The sequence below is a fragment of the Salvelinus namaycush genome, chromosome 13 (assembly GCF_016432855.1).
Source record: "Salvelinus namaycush isolate Seneca chromosome 13, SaNama_1.0, whole genome shotgun sequence".
Classification (NCBI taxonomy): Eukaryota; Metazoa; Chordata; class Actinopteri; order Salmoniformes; family Salmonidae; genus Salvelinus; species Salvelinus namaycush.
Genome location: NC_052319.1, coordinates 4,241,985 through 4,255,448, shown reverse-complemented (window position 1 = coordinate 4,255,448; position 13,464 = coordinate 4,241,985). Strand labels below are relative to the sequence as shown.

Below are 13,464 nucleotides of genomic sequence, written 5' to 3'. Positions count from 1 at the left end.
CTATGTGCTTAGGGTTGTCGTCCTGTTGGAAGGTGAAACTTTGCCGCAGTCTGAGATCCTGAGTGCTCTACAGTCTGAGATCCTGAGTGCTCTGGTCCCGTGTGGCTCAGTTGGTAGAGCATGGCGCTTGCAACGCCAGGGTTGTGGGTTCATTTCCCACGGGGGGACCAGGGTTCAATTCCCACGGGGGGACCAGGATGAATATGTATGAACTTTCCAATTTGTAAGTCGCTCTGGATAAGAGCGTCTGCTAAATGACTTAAATGTAAAATGTAAATGTAGAGCACGTTTTCATCAAAGATCTCTCTTTACTTTGATCCGTTAATTTATGCCTCGATCCTGACTAGTCTACCACTCCCTAGTGCTGAAAAAAATTCCCACAGCATGATGCTGCCACCACCAGGCTTCACAGTAGGGATGGTGCCAGGTTTCCTCCAGACGTGATGCTTGGCATTCAGGCCAAAGAGTTCAAAATTGTTTTCATCAGAACAGAGAAACTGGTTTCTCATGGTCTGAGAGTCTTTCGGTGCCTTTGGGCAAACTCCAAGCGGGCTGTCATGTGCCTTTCACTGAGGAGTGGCTTCCGTCTGGCCACCCTACCATAAAGGCTTGATTGGTGGAGTGCTGCAGAGATAGTTGTCTTTCTGGAAGGTTCTCACATCTCCACAGAGGAACTCTGGAGCTCTGTCAGATTGACTATCAGGTTTTTGGTCACCTCCCTGACCAAGGTCCAACTCCCCCGATTGCTCAGTTTGGTCGGGCGGCCAGCTCTAGGAAGAGTCGTGGTGGTTCCAAACTTCTTCCATTTAAGAATGATGGAGACCACTGTGTTCTTGGGGACCTTCAATGGTGCAGAAATGTTTTGGTACCCTTCCCTAGATCTGTGCCTCGACACAATCCTGTCTCTGAGCTCTACGGACAATTCCTTCGACCTCATGACTTGGTTTTTGCTCTGACATGCACTGTCAACTGTAGGACGTTATGTAGATAGATGTGTGCCTTTCCAAATCATGTCCAATCAATTGAATTTACAACAGGTGGACTCCAATGAAGTTGTAGAAACATCTCAAGGATGATCAACGGAAATAGGATGCACCTGAGCTCAATTTCGAGTCTCAAAGCAAAGGGTCTGAATACTTATGTGAATAAGGTATTTCTGCTGTTTTTTTCTTCATAAATTTGCGGCGAATTTCTAAACTTTTTTTTGCTTTGTCATTATGGGTTAGTGTGTGTAGAGTCCTGAGGAAAAATATTTTTAACCCATTTTAGAATAAGGCTGTAACAAAAATGTGGAAAAAGTCAAGGGGTCTTAATACTTTCCAAAGGCACTGTATATCAATTGTAGACCCACTGTACAGTCATGGCCAAAAGTTTTGAGAGTGACACAAATATAACATTTCAAAGTTTGCTGCTTCAGTGTCTTTAGATATTTTTGTCAGATGTTACTATGGAATACTGCAGTATAATTAAAAGCATTTGAAGTGTCAAAGGCTTTTATTGACAATTACATGAAGTATATGCAGAGTCAATATTTGCAGTGTTGACCCCTTCTTTTTCAAGACCTCTGCAATCCGCCCTGGCATGCTGTCAATTAACTTCTGGGCCACATCCTGACTGATGGCAGCCCATTCTTGCATAATCAATGCATGGAGTTTGTCAGAATTTGTGGGGTTTTGCTGCCTCTTGAGGATTGACCACAAGTTCTCAATGGGATTAAGGTCTGAGGAGTTTCCTGGCCATGGACCCAAAATATCGATGTTTTGTTCCCCGAGCCACTTAGTTATCACTTTTGCCTTATGGCAAGGTGCTCCATCATGCTGGAAAAGGCATTGTTCGTCACCAAACTGTTCCTGGATGGTTGGGAGAAGTTTCTCTCGGAGGATGTGTTGGTACCATTCTTTATTCATGGCTGTGTTCTTAGGCAAAATTGTGAATGAGCCCACTCCCTTGACTGAGAAGCAACCCCACACATGAATGGTCTCAGGATGCTTTACTGTTGGCATGACACAGGACTGATGGAAGCCTTCTTCACAACAGTTTAAGATCTTGATGATCCGATAAATGGCTGATTTAGGTGCAATCTTGCTGGCAGCAATATCCTTGACTGTGAAGCCCTTTTTGTGCAAAGCAATGATGACGGCACGTGTTTCCTTGCAGGTAACCATGGTTGACAGAGAAAGAACAATGATTCCAAGCACCACCCTCCTTTTGAAGCTTCCAGTCTGTTATTCGAACTCAATCAGCATGACAGAGTGATCTCCAGCTTTGTCCTCGTCAACACTCACACCTGTGTTAACGAGAGAATCACTGACATGATGTCAGATGGTCCTTTTGTGGCAGGGCTGAAATGCAGTGGAAATGTTCAGTTAATTTGCATGACAAAGAGGGACTTTGCAATTAATTGCAATTCATCTGATCACTCTTCATAACATTCTGCAGTATATGCAAATTGCCATCATGCAAACTGAGGCAGCAGCTTTGTCATTCTCAAAACTTTTGGCCACGACTGTATATCCACTGCTCATTCTCTTATAGCTCTATGTTAATTTCTTCCTTGTTGTATATGGTGTATAACTTTGTTTAAACTCCTGTCGGTATTATGTCTCTAAGTGTTGTCCATCACTAGCAGCACCATATCACCAAGTAAAATTCTGAGTATGTGTAAATGTACTTCACGAATAAAGGTGATTCTGATTTAGAAAACATGGTTTTCTTTTTACTATGGCAGCCAAAGTGATTGGACACTTAAGTTCGGCTAACATGGACTTCCACAAACTCATGCATGGATGTCAATTGGAGATTAAGTACGAGGGTTGCTTTACGAGCACATCTCAAGTCAAAAAATATTAAATGAACTGCCTTGAAAAATTCAATCCGACCCATCCTAAACAGCAAATTGTTCACCAGCCAGTCGACCATGGCACTGAAGTGTCATATTTGATCTCTATACCTTCTATTTCTTTGAACATGAACGAGAGGGGTTTTAACCCCCCACCAGAGGGCAATGCAGCCTCTAATTCAACCCTAAAAAATGACGAAGGCTGCTAAGAAAATGTTCACGAATTGAGGGTGGGAACGTTCTGGAGATTTCCACGTGGAGTGAATAAATAACAACAATAAAGCGCTGACAGCTGTCAGTGTATCTAGCTAACATGCTAACCTCATCTAGCTAGCTAATGTTATCTGTTGTTGCTATTTTTTTAACTAGGTCTATACCGTATTCAAAAGATTAGCCAGCTAGGCTATGGCTAGTTCTGGAGCTGGATCTGTCATAAGCATAGGGAAAACTCCGCCACAGACGGATAGGGGAAACCAGTATCTTTGTATTTGCAATCTATTGTTATCTCCAAAGTTTTGGCAGCTTCCATAAAATGCGGCCGCGAATCCGCCATAGAAAGAATAGACGAAGCTCCGGTAATATGGATAGCCTACTGAATGGTTTGGACGAGAGACGCATTCTTCTACAACACGGTGCAACCATTAGTAGGGTGCTGGCAGGCTATTTGGCTGCGGTATAGCGAGCCAAGGCAGCCCGTGCTGATGCCATGGTTGGGGAAGTGAAATTATAGGGATAAGGCTAAAATGACCATGCTCATGATGCACGCCACAAATGATATGTGACAACACTAAACACCAATACAAATGTTACAGCACTACAAAATAGATAAACACGTTTCTTTTTCTTTCGCGGGTGCCTTTTTATCATAGGATAGCCACTTGTGGATCTACTATAGCTGCATCAACCAAACCAGTGGAGCGTGTAGTGAAGGCGAGTTCCTATTGCATGGCCCGGTGCCGCGGGTGGGTGGACATGTTTCCGTAAGACCCATGGAATGGTTGAAAATGTACGTTTAAACACCCCTATGCACCATGGCTGAATGTAGGCCATGTAGGCTACGGCGAAAAGCTGTTTGGTACAGCTGTCGCAACTCGCGGAGAGGAAGAACTTTGCAGGTGCTTCTGATTAATAAACAATGCCATGCTGGTGGATGGTAACATTCAAATGAATCCCAGCCCTGGAAAGAAATGTAGACTAAAAAGTATTAGCACGTCATCTCATAGAGGAAACACATGCAATTGACACAGAAAATATCGAAGATACCAGTTTGGCTTTCCCACTTCAAGCCCAAATATATCATACTTTGACTAAGATAACTTATTGACTTAAATCATTGTGCAACATCATAGGTAAGCTATTGGCATCATCTTTCAGCTGAAAAAAAGTGAATGAAAAAAAATGAATTTCCGCTCCTGTGGGCCTTTAAAGGGGTTTTAGACACAGAATTGAACTAAAATGCCATATCTTAATTTGATCCAGTTTCACACAGCAGGAAAAGAATCCTGCAGCAGCAGGATGATCAAAAGAAGATATGGCATCTGTATGTAAGAAGTGAAAGTTACCTTCTCACAGATGTCTTGTAGGGCTGCTGCCAGCACCCGGTAGGCGCACGTCTTCCCACCAAAGGGCTCCCCCACCAGCATAAAGCCGTGGCGCACGATCATCATCTCAAAGATCTGCAGGATCTTCTCTGCGAAGAAGTCTGTCACCTGCAGGTTCATCTTATCGCTGTTCTCTTTGATGGCCTCCAGCAGGAGACGATAGTCCGGTTTGGGGAGTTTGACCCCGGGGAACAGATCAGAGGTGATGCCCTGGGAAGATGCACACGTATAGTGGTGGGGTAACAACAGCAAGAATGGGCAAATCTGGTGCAGTCCATGATGAGGTGATGCACTGCAGTACTTAATGCAGCTGGTGGCCACACCAGACTGTTACTTTTGATTTTAACCCCCCCCCCCCCTTTGTTCAGGGATACATTATTCCATTTCTGTTAGTCACATGTCTGTGGAACTTGTTCAGTTTATGTCTCAGTTGTTGAATCTTGTTATGTTCATACAAATATTTACACGTTAAGTTTGCTGAAAATAAACGCAGTTGACAGTGAGAGGATGTTTCTTTTTTTGCTGAGTTTATATTGTCAGGAAGTGACTTTGCAAACTATCTCACCCCAAAGAGCGGTAGATCATGAGCCAGGAACTTGGGCAGGTTGACGTCAATGATGGACCTAAGCAACAGGATGTCTTCGTTTTCATCAGGATACTTCAGCTGTGACACGAGAGAGAGAGAGAGATAATGGTGTGAAGAGGTAGATACATATTGAGAGAGAGACAAAGGTGGGCCTTGTGGGGAAAGATATCATTCAGGAGCCTTTGTGTGCACTGACACGTGCTCTCTTTCAGACGAGGGAGCCTTCAGTGGTATTTGCCGCTTTAGCTCAGGGGCTAAATGCACGCCACTATTTTCCAAAAGTAATTTTGAAAGAGGCGATAGGGTAAAGTCCTGGAGGCGGCAGTGCTGAAATTGATGTAAAAATTACATGAATGCATTGCGGCGCTCCGAAAACAACCCTTAGAGCCTGGGAAAGAATTTGTTCTATTTATATGGGGAACCAGGTTCTGGGTTCAGTCCTTTATCTTTGAAAGTCAATCTTCCAGGTTCTGTCTTCATTGTACTCTGCTATGTCATTGCGTGTTAGGAACGAACGCCCCAATTTCTCACTGTCATCACAATGTCAAAAGAGACCATTTCAATCTAATGTGGCTGCAAAGAGTCATGTTCGACTTCATATTCAACTTCAGACAATGACAACCTGGTTTGAGAGGACAAATTGTCCCATTACTAACAACAAGTGTTATTAATAATGTCCCCTTTTGTCCAATTGATCTAGCAATAAAAAAAACATCACAATCGTGAAAGTGAGAGGAAAGGAGCAAAGGATAAATGTGAGGACATTGTGGGGCCTGTAGGTATGCACATTTTTGTTTTTGCCCTAGCACTACACACCTGATTCCACTTATCAAAGGTTTAATGATGAGTTGATTAGTGGAAGCAGTTGTGTAGTCCTTTGGGTTCACAGGAACAGGATTAAGAAACACTGCCGTAGAGGTGAACATTGTGGGAACTTAGAGGACAGAGGTAAACGCTTATTGCGAGTACATTGTAGGGACCTGAACGACATGGGCAAAGAGTCAATGTGATGACTTGTGACAGGTACCTTCAGGTTCCCGGCGGCGGTCAGCACAGACTTGACGGCCCTCATGCCGTAGTCGTAGTGGTGCTGCATGGACAGCTGTTCTGAGCACAGCCTGTAGGTAGCTACGATCTTCACCGACAGTGGCCGGGCAGTCACAAACCCACAAGAGTAGAGCACAATCTCAGATATCATGGCGTAGTCCGGGACCATCATGGCCACCGTCCTGAAGAGAGCCTATCGAAAGGAAACAACCCACCAAAATTGTGCCTGCTTCCAAAATGATACCTTACTCCGTACATAGTGCATTACAACCCTATGGGCTCTGGTCAAAAGTAGTACACTATGTAGGGAATAGGGTGCCATTTGGGACGTAACATATATCATGTGTGCCATCATGTGATCCCGTACAACCAGATGGCTCTTGGGTACAGTCACTGAGGCTTGTGCTAATGTGATCTCAGATAATAATACTAATACATTTAGCACAGGTACCTTTAGGTTGTCTGGCAGTTCAGAGCGACCGGCGTATCCTGGGTTCATGGTGATGAACACAGCACAGGAGGGGTTTAGTTTTAGCTCCGTCCCCTCAAACAGCAGCATTTCAGCATGGGAAGTAATACCTGAGAGAGAAAATGTAGGTATTGTAATGTATTGTAATGTATGCATGCTTGACTGCAAGTCACTTTGGATAAAAGTGCCTGCTAAATGGCATATATTATTATTATTATTATATTACAGAGACCGGGACTACATTTGACCAGTGCCATTGACTAACCATGCTAGCGACAAGTAAGAACATGTGGCCAAATGCGCTATAGTTGAAGTACTAACAGTTGAACTATACACCTAAACACCTCTTTGTATGGTGTGAAAATGTGTATTATGGCGTCTCACACACACACAACTCTCTGTATGTTGAGAATCTGTCTTTAATGGACACACACAGCTCTCTGTATGGTGTGAGAATGTGTAAATTATGGGGAATTTCTCTCACACACACTATGGGACTCTCTAACACACACCTCTCTGTATGGTGAGAATCTGCTGGGCTACGACTGATAGAACCTCCAGGTCAATGCGGTTGAACTCGTCGAAGCAGGCCCAGGCTCCACAGGACAGCAAACCCTGCCAAGCAACAAGAGATATGACAAGAGAAGCATGCACATACGCCTCAAATAGAGAATTACATTTGAAATGAGTACCGTAAGTAAAATTACATTATTTTAGTAGAAACTCATTTATGCACATCTAGGAAATGTATACTAAACACATGTCAATCAGGATTTAGACAGGGACATAGTACCATCTCAGCTGCATCCCTTAGTCAATTGTTATTGTATGCTCTCTAGATAAAAAGCAACGTTTAAAGATCTAAAGCCTTTGATACTTTGGATCATTCACTGTTGTTGCCTAGGTTGTCCTCTGTCGGACTTGATCAAAATGCCTGCAACTGGTTCAATAATGACCTAACTGATAGGTCACAAAAGGAGTACCGCAGGGGTCTATTCTAGGGCCAGTACTACTCACATTGTATATTAACGATATTGGTTCCTTAGTGAAGAACTGTATACTGTTATGCTGATGACACTGTGCTGATCTACAAACTGCTTTTAAATGTCATACAAAACTCACGTATTGACCTTAAACGGGTACTGAATGCAGCTAAAACTAAATATATTTTATAGTTTTTTTTATAGAGCCCACAGCATTGGCATCACAGACGTGCATATTTGCACTTTGAATGGAGCACAAATTAAGTGAGTCCCCTCAAATAAATACCTTGGCATTTGTAATTTAAAGGAGTTATATGTAAAATGAAGCCCCCTTGTGGAAACTAGGCAATTTGCAACACCACAGCCTGAATTCAAACAACTGTCCCCCCTTCCCTCCTTAAGTTTAGTGTTTGAGTCTTTTGCTTTTGGTTTTGTCCACCAGCTTCAAATTGAAACAGCTGAAACAGACACATACACACAGCGTAACTTGGACCACTTGCGGTTGCCAAGGCTTCGTTGTGATATCCATCTTGCTGCCACACAAGTTCTTTAGGAGGTTCAGTAGTAACCTATGTCTTAGTACCCATCATGGACAACAGGAGAGCACTCAACCTTGGGAATGTTAGCTATCAGTTACATTTTTCCCCAAAAAGGGACAATCAGCTTTTCTGGATGAAAATCCTTAACTCAAAGCTAAAAGTCTCAATGTGCATGCCACCCAAAACACAATATCTGTATTGTACTGCATGGCTCCAGCAGTGTTGTTAGAACAATGTGTCAAGTGTGGATATTAAGAATTTGTCAGTCCATATTTGTGTGGGCAGAGAAGTGTTGAGTAAAGGATAAGTTAAAACTTGAATTAAATTAAAGAGGAATAACCCAAAGGACCCTCTTAAAAATCTAAGCTCTTATACAAGTGGCCTGAATCACAATGACCTGCATTGGGGGCCATGCCATGGGGGTCCTCTTTTGGGTCAAAAAAAAAAGTATACAATTCTGTTAAGCAGTTATTATAAAATGTTATCATCATATTTGAGTAAATAACTGCCTCACGGGATGCCTATAAAGCCCGGTACAGATCTAACAGCCGAGACAAGATGGTTTTATGAAGTTTGCTTGATCTAAACGATGTAGTTTCAGAACGTCTTATGTCAGCTGCTGGAGTTTCCAAGATGCAACATGTCAAAAGAGACAGATTTGTTTAGCCAATCAAAGAACAGTGTGCTGATGTTCTGTATTTAGCCAAGCAGCTAGCTAGCTAGCCGATACACATGTGCCCTGTTTGTGGTGCATGTATGTCATGATACTGGTTTGCTACAACACTTGCTACAACAAGTGGCAACTTTGTTTCAAAGTTTCATCACATCATTCCAAAGTGTCACTGTTACCATGGAAACGGTCTCAGCCCTGCATCTCATTTTTTTTTTATCTGAATGACCCCTCTTCAATCAGCTGGTCTACAATACAACATTTTAAAACTGGAACGTTTTTCGTTTATCATAATTTAAAAACTGTATTCATGAGCATAGGCCATTCATCAATAGAGCCATGCCAACTAGAAGCTGAGCCCTACAGTAAGAGTGGGTGTGAGGGATCTTAGCCTGGTTAAACATGACTGAACGCTGCACACACCATTGTTTCACTTCACTTATCAATGGTGAGTGTCTGGTTCACTCAGGTTTAGTCAGGTTTTACCACGCAAGAGGGATATGCCCACCTTGAAGAACTTGCCCAGGGCGATATAATCCAAGCCGTCGGAGCAGTTGAAGACAACACATTGCTTGGCCACAGCCTTGGCCAGATCCTTGGTCGTCTCCGTCTTCCCTGTACCTGCGGGGCCCTCAGGGGCCCCTCCCAAGTATAAGTGCAGGGCCCCAAACAGTGTTCTGTAGGAGAAGCAGCAGACCTGTGTTCAAATGCTATTTGAAATCATTTTAAATACTTTATCTATGCATGATTGTGCTTGCCTGGCACAATAGTCACAAGGAGTGCAAACCCCGCACACTTGGCACTCTAATCCTTCTAGACCAAATCGCATGAAAGATTTCATATAGTATTTGAACTTAGGTCTGATTTGAGGGCATTGCGCTACAGTCGCAGCACATCAGCATGTTGAGGGTCCTGACTTGCCAATGAGTGCGGTGAGTATTAGTGGTCCTTACCTGTAGCAACGGTCAGTAAGTGGAGTGATGACCAGGCGTGGTGTGTTCCCCAGATACTCGTAACCATAAGCAAGGCCGGCGTTGATCATCTTAGTCTGGAGACGGTCTTCCTGTATATACAGAGGTCAAGTCAACACAAACCTGGTCAGTTAGTACTTAAATGGAGCCAAAAGGTAAAATACATAGACACAAACAAAACATGCATGCATGCACACATACACACCCAAAAAACCCACATGCACACACACGCATACACTTACCACCCAGTAGTAGCGTAGCTGACTGAGCCACTCAAAGTCAGTCTCGTCCCTGATGCCTTTCTGGACCAGTGTGGCTAGCACATCTCGGGCGTGGACGTCCTGTACCACCAGAGCACCCAGGGTGACCCGGTTCTGTTTGGACAGCTTACCGCGCACCAGCATCACAATGTCATCGATCTGACTGTTGTTCTGCTGCAGGTAGACATCCAGGGCCTGCAAAACAAAAAGGGAGACATCACTGGTTTGACAGGGAAATATATGTCAATCATAGGGTCGTATGCAAAGGCATACACCCCATGCACTCTCAGTAACTTGTGCGGGCTTTTTCACGCATGCACGCACACAAACACACACACACACACACACCCACCAGGTTTTTCTTAACATGGTCCAGTGCTCGTCAAGTGGTTCTTCCTCAGTTAGGTGTGAGTTAGCACTTAATCTGTTCTGCAGCATGACAGCAGCCTATATTCTTATATTTCTGTATTTATTTGACAGTGATAATGCACATCAATAAGATGTGCCAGATTAAGCCAGCTGGCTAGTTTTCATCTGTAGATATTATATAAGGTAAACTCTTTCCAATGTAGTTTGGCCTTGTACCTTCTGCCCTGAGACGATGGCCGCGTGAATGTCTTTGGTCCAGTACACCTGGGAAACACACAGCACTGTCTGGCCGGGCCAGGTACGCACCCAGTTGATCCTCAGGTCCTTGGGGTATGCCTCAATGGCCTCCCCAATCACCTGGGGCACACAACCATTGGATTTGAAAATAATGATCAAAACAACACTGTAATTAGGAGAGAATGTGTATTTTATTTCACCTTTATTTAACTAGGCAAGTCAGTTAAGAACAAATTCTTATTTTCAATGACGGCCTAGGAACAGTGTGTTAAATGCCTTGTTCAGGGGCAGCTCGGGAATTTGATCTTGCAACCTTTCGGTTACTAGTCCAACACTCTAACCACTAGGCTACCTGCCGCCCCTCCACTCTAACCACTAGGCTACCTGCCGCCCCTCCACTCTAACCACTAGGCTACCTGCCGCCCCTCGTAATACCACAAGTAAGGCCTATCAAAGTAGATTTTCTGTTTAACGGATGCTCTGCATAACATTTCTCAAAAATAAAATAAATACATTTTAACGATTCATATGAATCGATTCTTTTAAACAAAAATTATTTTGATGAAACAAACAATTCACTTTGCCATTTTAGTATCTGGGATTCGGGTCAATCACAGTGAATCAAATGATATGAATCAAAATAATCATTTGTGAATCGCAGTAATTTTTGAAAAAAATATTGGCTGTAGCCTTCCTTTTGGATTATGTGGCTGCAAAACTTGTTTTGTTGATACTTCAAGTTGATATGGGCATTACATTTATTGGACATTGCATCTCAAAAGATGCTAGTCTGCCTGCAAAGTAACCACCTCTAAGTTAATACAAACATGACTAAACTAGAAATGGTACATTTCCTTAAGACAATATGTGTGCTTGCTTCAGCTGTCTAAAAATATGTGTATGGTAGCGTGGGATGTGTTAAATGTAGAATTCAAGCTGAATAGAAGCAGTTTGTTATAGTAAGAATGGGTCATCAATTATACAAATTGGCAGAACTATGCATCTGAAAAATTAACTGTGCCTAAAACTCACCCGGGACAGGCTTTCAATGGTGCTATCCAACCTCTGACACCAATGTAGTTAATTAGGGGGGTGCCCTGACTAGGACTCAACTGTGGTCCCTGTGACTGTCATTACAATACTATTATACCAAAAGGCTAAAATCTGTTGGTAAGGTCCATTAGATGTTGTACTAAGGTTGTTTAGTATTTTTCGGTGTAAAAATTGTATTTAAAAAAATGGTGTTTCATTTGTATTCTCACGCTCGCCTCACTTTTCCAAAAATGTAATCCATTAAAGAGTAAATCAAGTTTGTATGGCCTAAGTAAGAAGCCTATATCCCGTTTCTGTAGTGTTAGGCAAATTTTATGTCCAAGTACAACCTCAGGAGAGGATCCTATCACAGGGCCTTACCCCCAATCTATCTCCTTAATGCTGAGTACCAAGAAGAGTCGCATCGGGTCCTACTTTTTACAATCTTTGGTATGACTCAGCCTGGGATCGAACTCCCAACCTTCCAATCTCAGGGCGGACACTAACCACAAGGCCACTGAGTTGGTTATATAGCCATGAGTACCCTGTTGTGAAAAATATTTCTCACCTTATTTTCTTTTTACAAAAGATTGGGAGAAAATTGTTTTTGAAAAAAAAGTATATTCAAATAATTTGCACCAAAATCTACTGTATTCACATACAGCTGAATCCTTAGTAGGCAAAACTAGTTAAATTTTCAGCTTTAATTTGATCTAGAGTAATTCCCCAAGTACTTTTTATTTCTAATAATTTCTGAAGGCTTAAGAAAATTCTGTCTCCGTAGAGTCCATCTAGTCCAACTGATTGCCTAGCCAGTCCATGGTACAGTGTATTGTGGGTGTTGATGACACTGTACATTATCTCTCAAAATACTGGTCCAGGGTCAGATATTAAATGTAGCTAATAAATCATATTTTTAAGCAGACCTTAGACACTGATATCAGACGTGTTGTTAGAAGATCAAGGTAGTTGCCATAAGTATTGGTACTGTACCTTATGCAGGGAGCTGATCATACCCATCTCTAGCTCCAGGAGCCATTTCTCCACCTGGCCGCGGGCCTTGGAGGTGGAGATGATATCTAGGAGCTCCACCACCTCTCCCTCGCTGCTCTTCATGTGGGTAATGTCCAGCACGTCTGTGAACACCACGTCGTTGATGCCCTCGAAACACTTCTTCAGATGAGGCTGAACCCTAAGGAAAGAAGGGGACAATCATGGATAGCATTTATGCAGCGTTTTTCACTGGGATGTGTGTGGGTAACTCTTCTCACATTACAAGCACACATTTGTAACACCCTTTAGGGACACAAAGTAGTAAAAAAATAATGGGCCTAGTTCACCCCAAAAACAAAGTTTGTCAGGAGCACATACAGTGCATTTGGAAAGTGTTCAGACCCCTTGACTTTATCTACATTCTGTTACGTTACAGCCTTATTCTAAAATTGATTAAATAAATGTGTTTCCTCATCAATCTACACACAATAGCCCATAATGACAAAGTGAAAACAAATTTATTAAAAATTAAACACAGAAATATCTTATTTACATAAGTATTCAGACCCTTTGCTAAGAGACTCGAAATTGAGTTCAGGTGCATCCTGTTTCCATTGATCATCCTTGAAATGTTTCTACAACTTGATTGGAGTCCACCTGTGGTAAATTCAATTGATTAGACATGATTTGGAAAAGCACACTCCTGTCTATATAAGGTTCCACAGTTAACAGTGCGTCAGAGCAAAAACCAAGCCATGATGTCGAAGGAATTGTCCGTAGATCTCCGAGACAGGATTGTGTCGAGGCACAGATCTGGGGAAGGGTACCAAAAAAATGTGTGCAGCATTGAAGGTCCCCAAGAACACAG

At 42.7% G+C, this 13,464-nt stretch overlaps 1 protein-coding gene across 1 annotated transcript in view; it reads right to left on the bottom strand.

Annotated features, from left to right (window-relative positions):
• The window catches only part of dnah7 (dynein, axonemal, heavy chain 7), a 210,130-nt gene that overhangs the window by 126,828 nt on the left and 69,838 nt on the right, over window positions 1-13,464 (bottom strand). The window contains exons 21-30 of the mRNA XM_039006214.1: window positions 12,597-12,795; window positions 10,551-10,691; window positions 9,948-10,160; window positions 9,688-9,797; window positions 9,243-9,411; window positions 7,055-7,157; window positions 6,525-6,652; window positions 6,054-6,266; window positions 5,006-5,104; window positions 4,402-4,650 (exon numbers count right to left, since the gene is read on the bottom strand). Of these exons, the coding sequence (XP_038862142.1) occupies window positions 4,402-4,650; window positions 5,006-5,104; window positions 6,054-6,266; window positions 6,525-6,652; window positions 7,055-7,157; window positions 9,243-9,411; window positions 9,688-9,797; window positions 9,948-10,160; window positions 10,551-10,691; window positions 12,597-12,795 (1,624 nt within the window). The remainder of the gene's footprint in view (window positions 1-4,401; window positions 4,651-5,005; window positions 5,105-6,053; window positions 6,267-6,524; window positions 6,653-7,054; window positions 7,158-9,242; window positions 9,412-9,687; window positions 9,798-9,947; window positions 10,161-10,550; window positions 10,692-12,596; window positions 12,796-13,464) is intronic.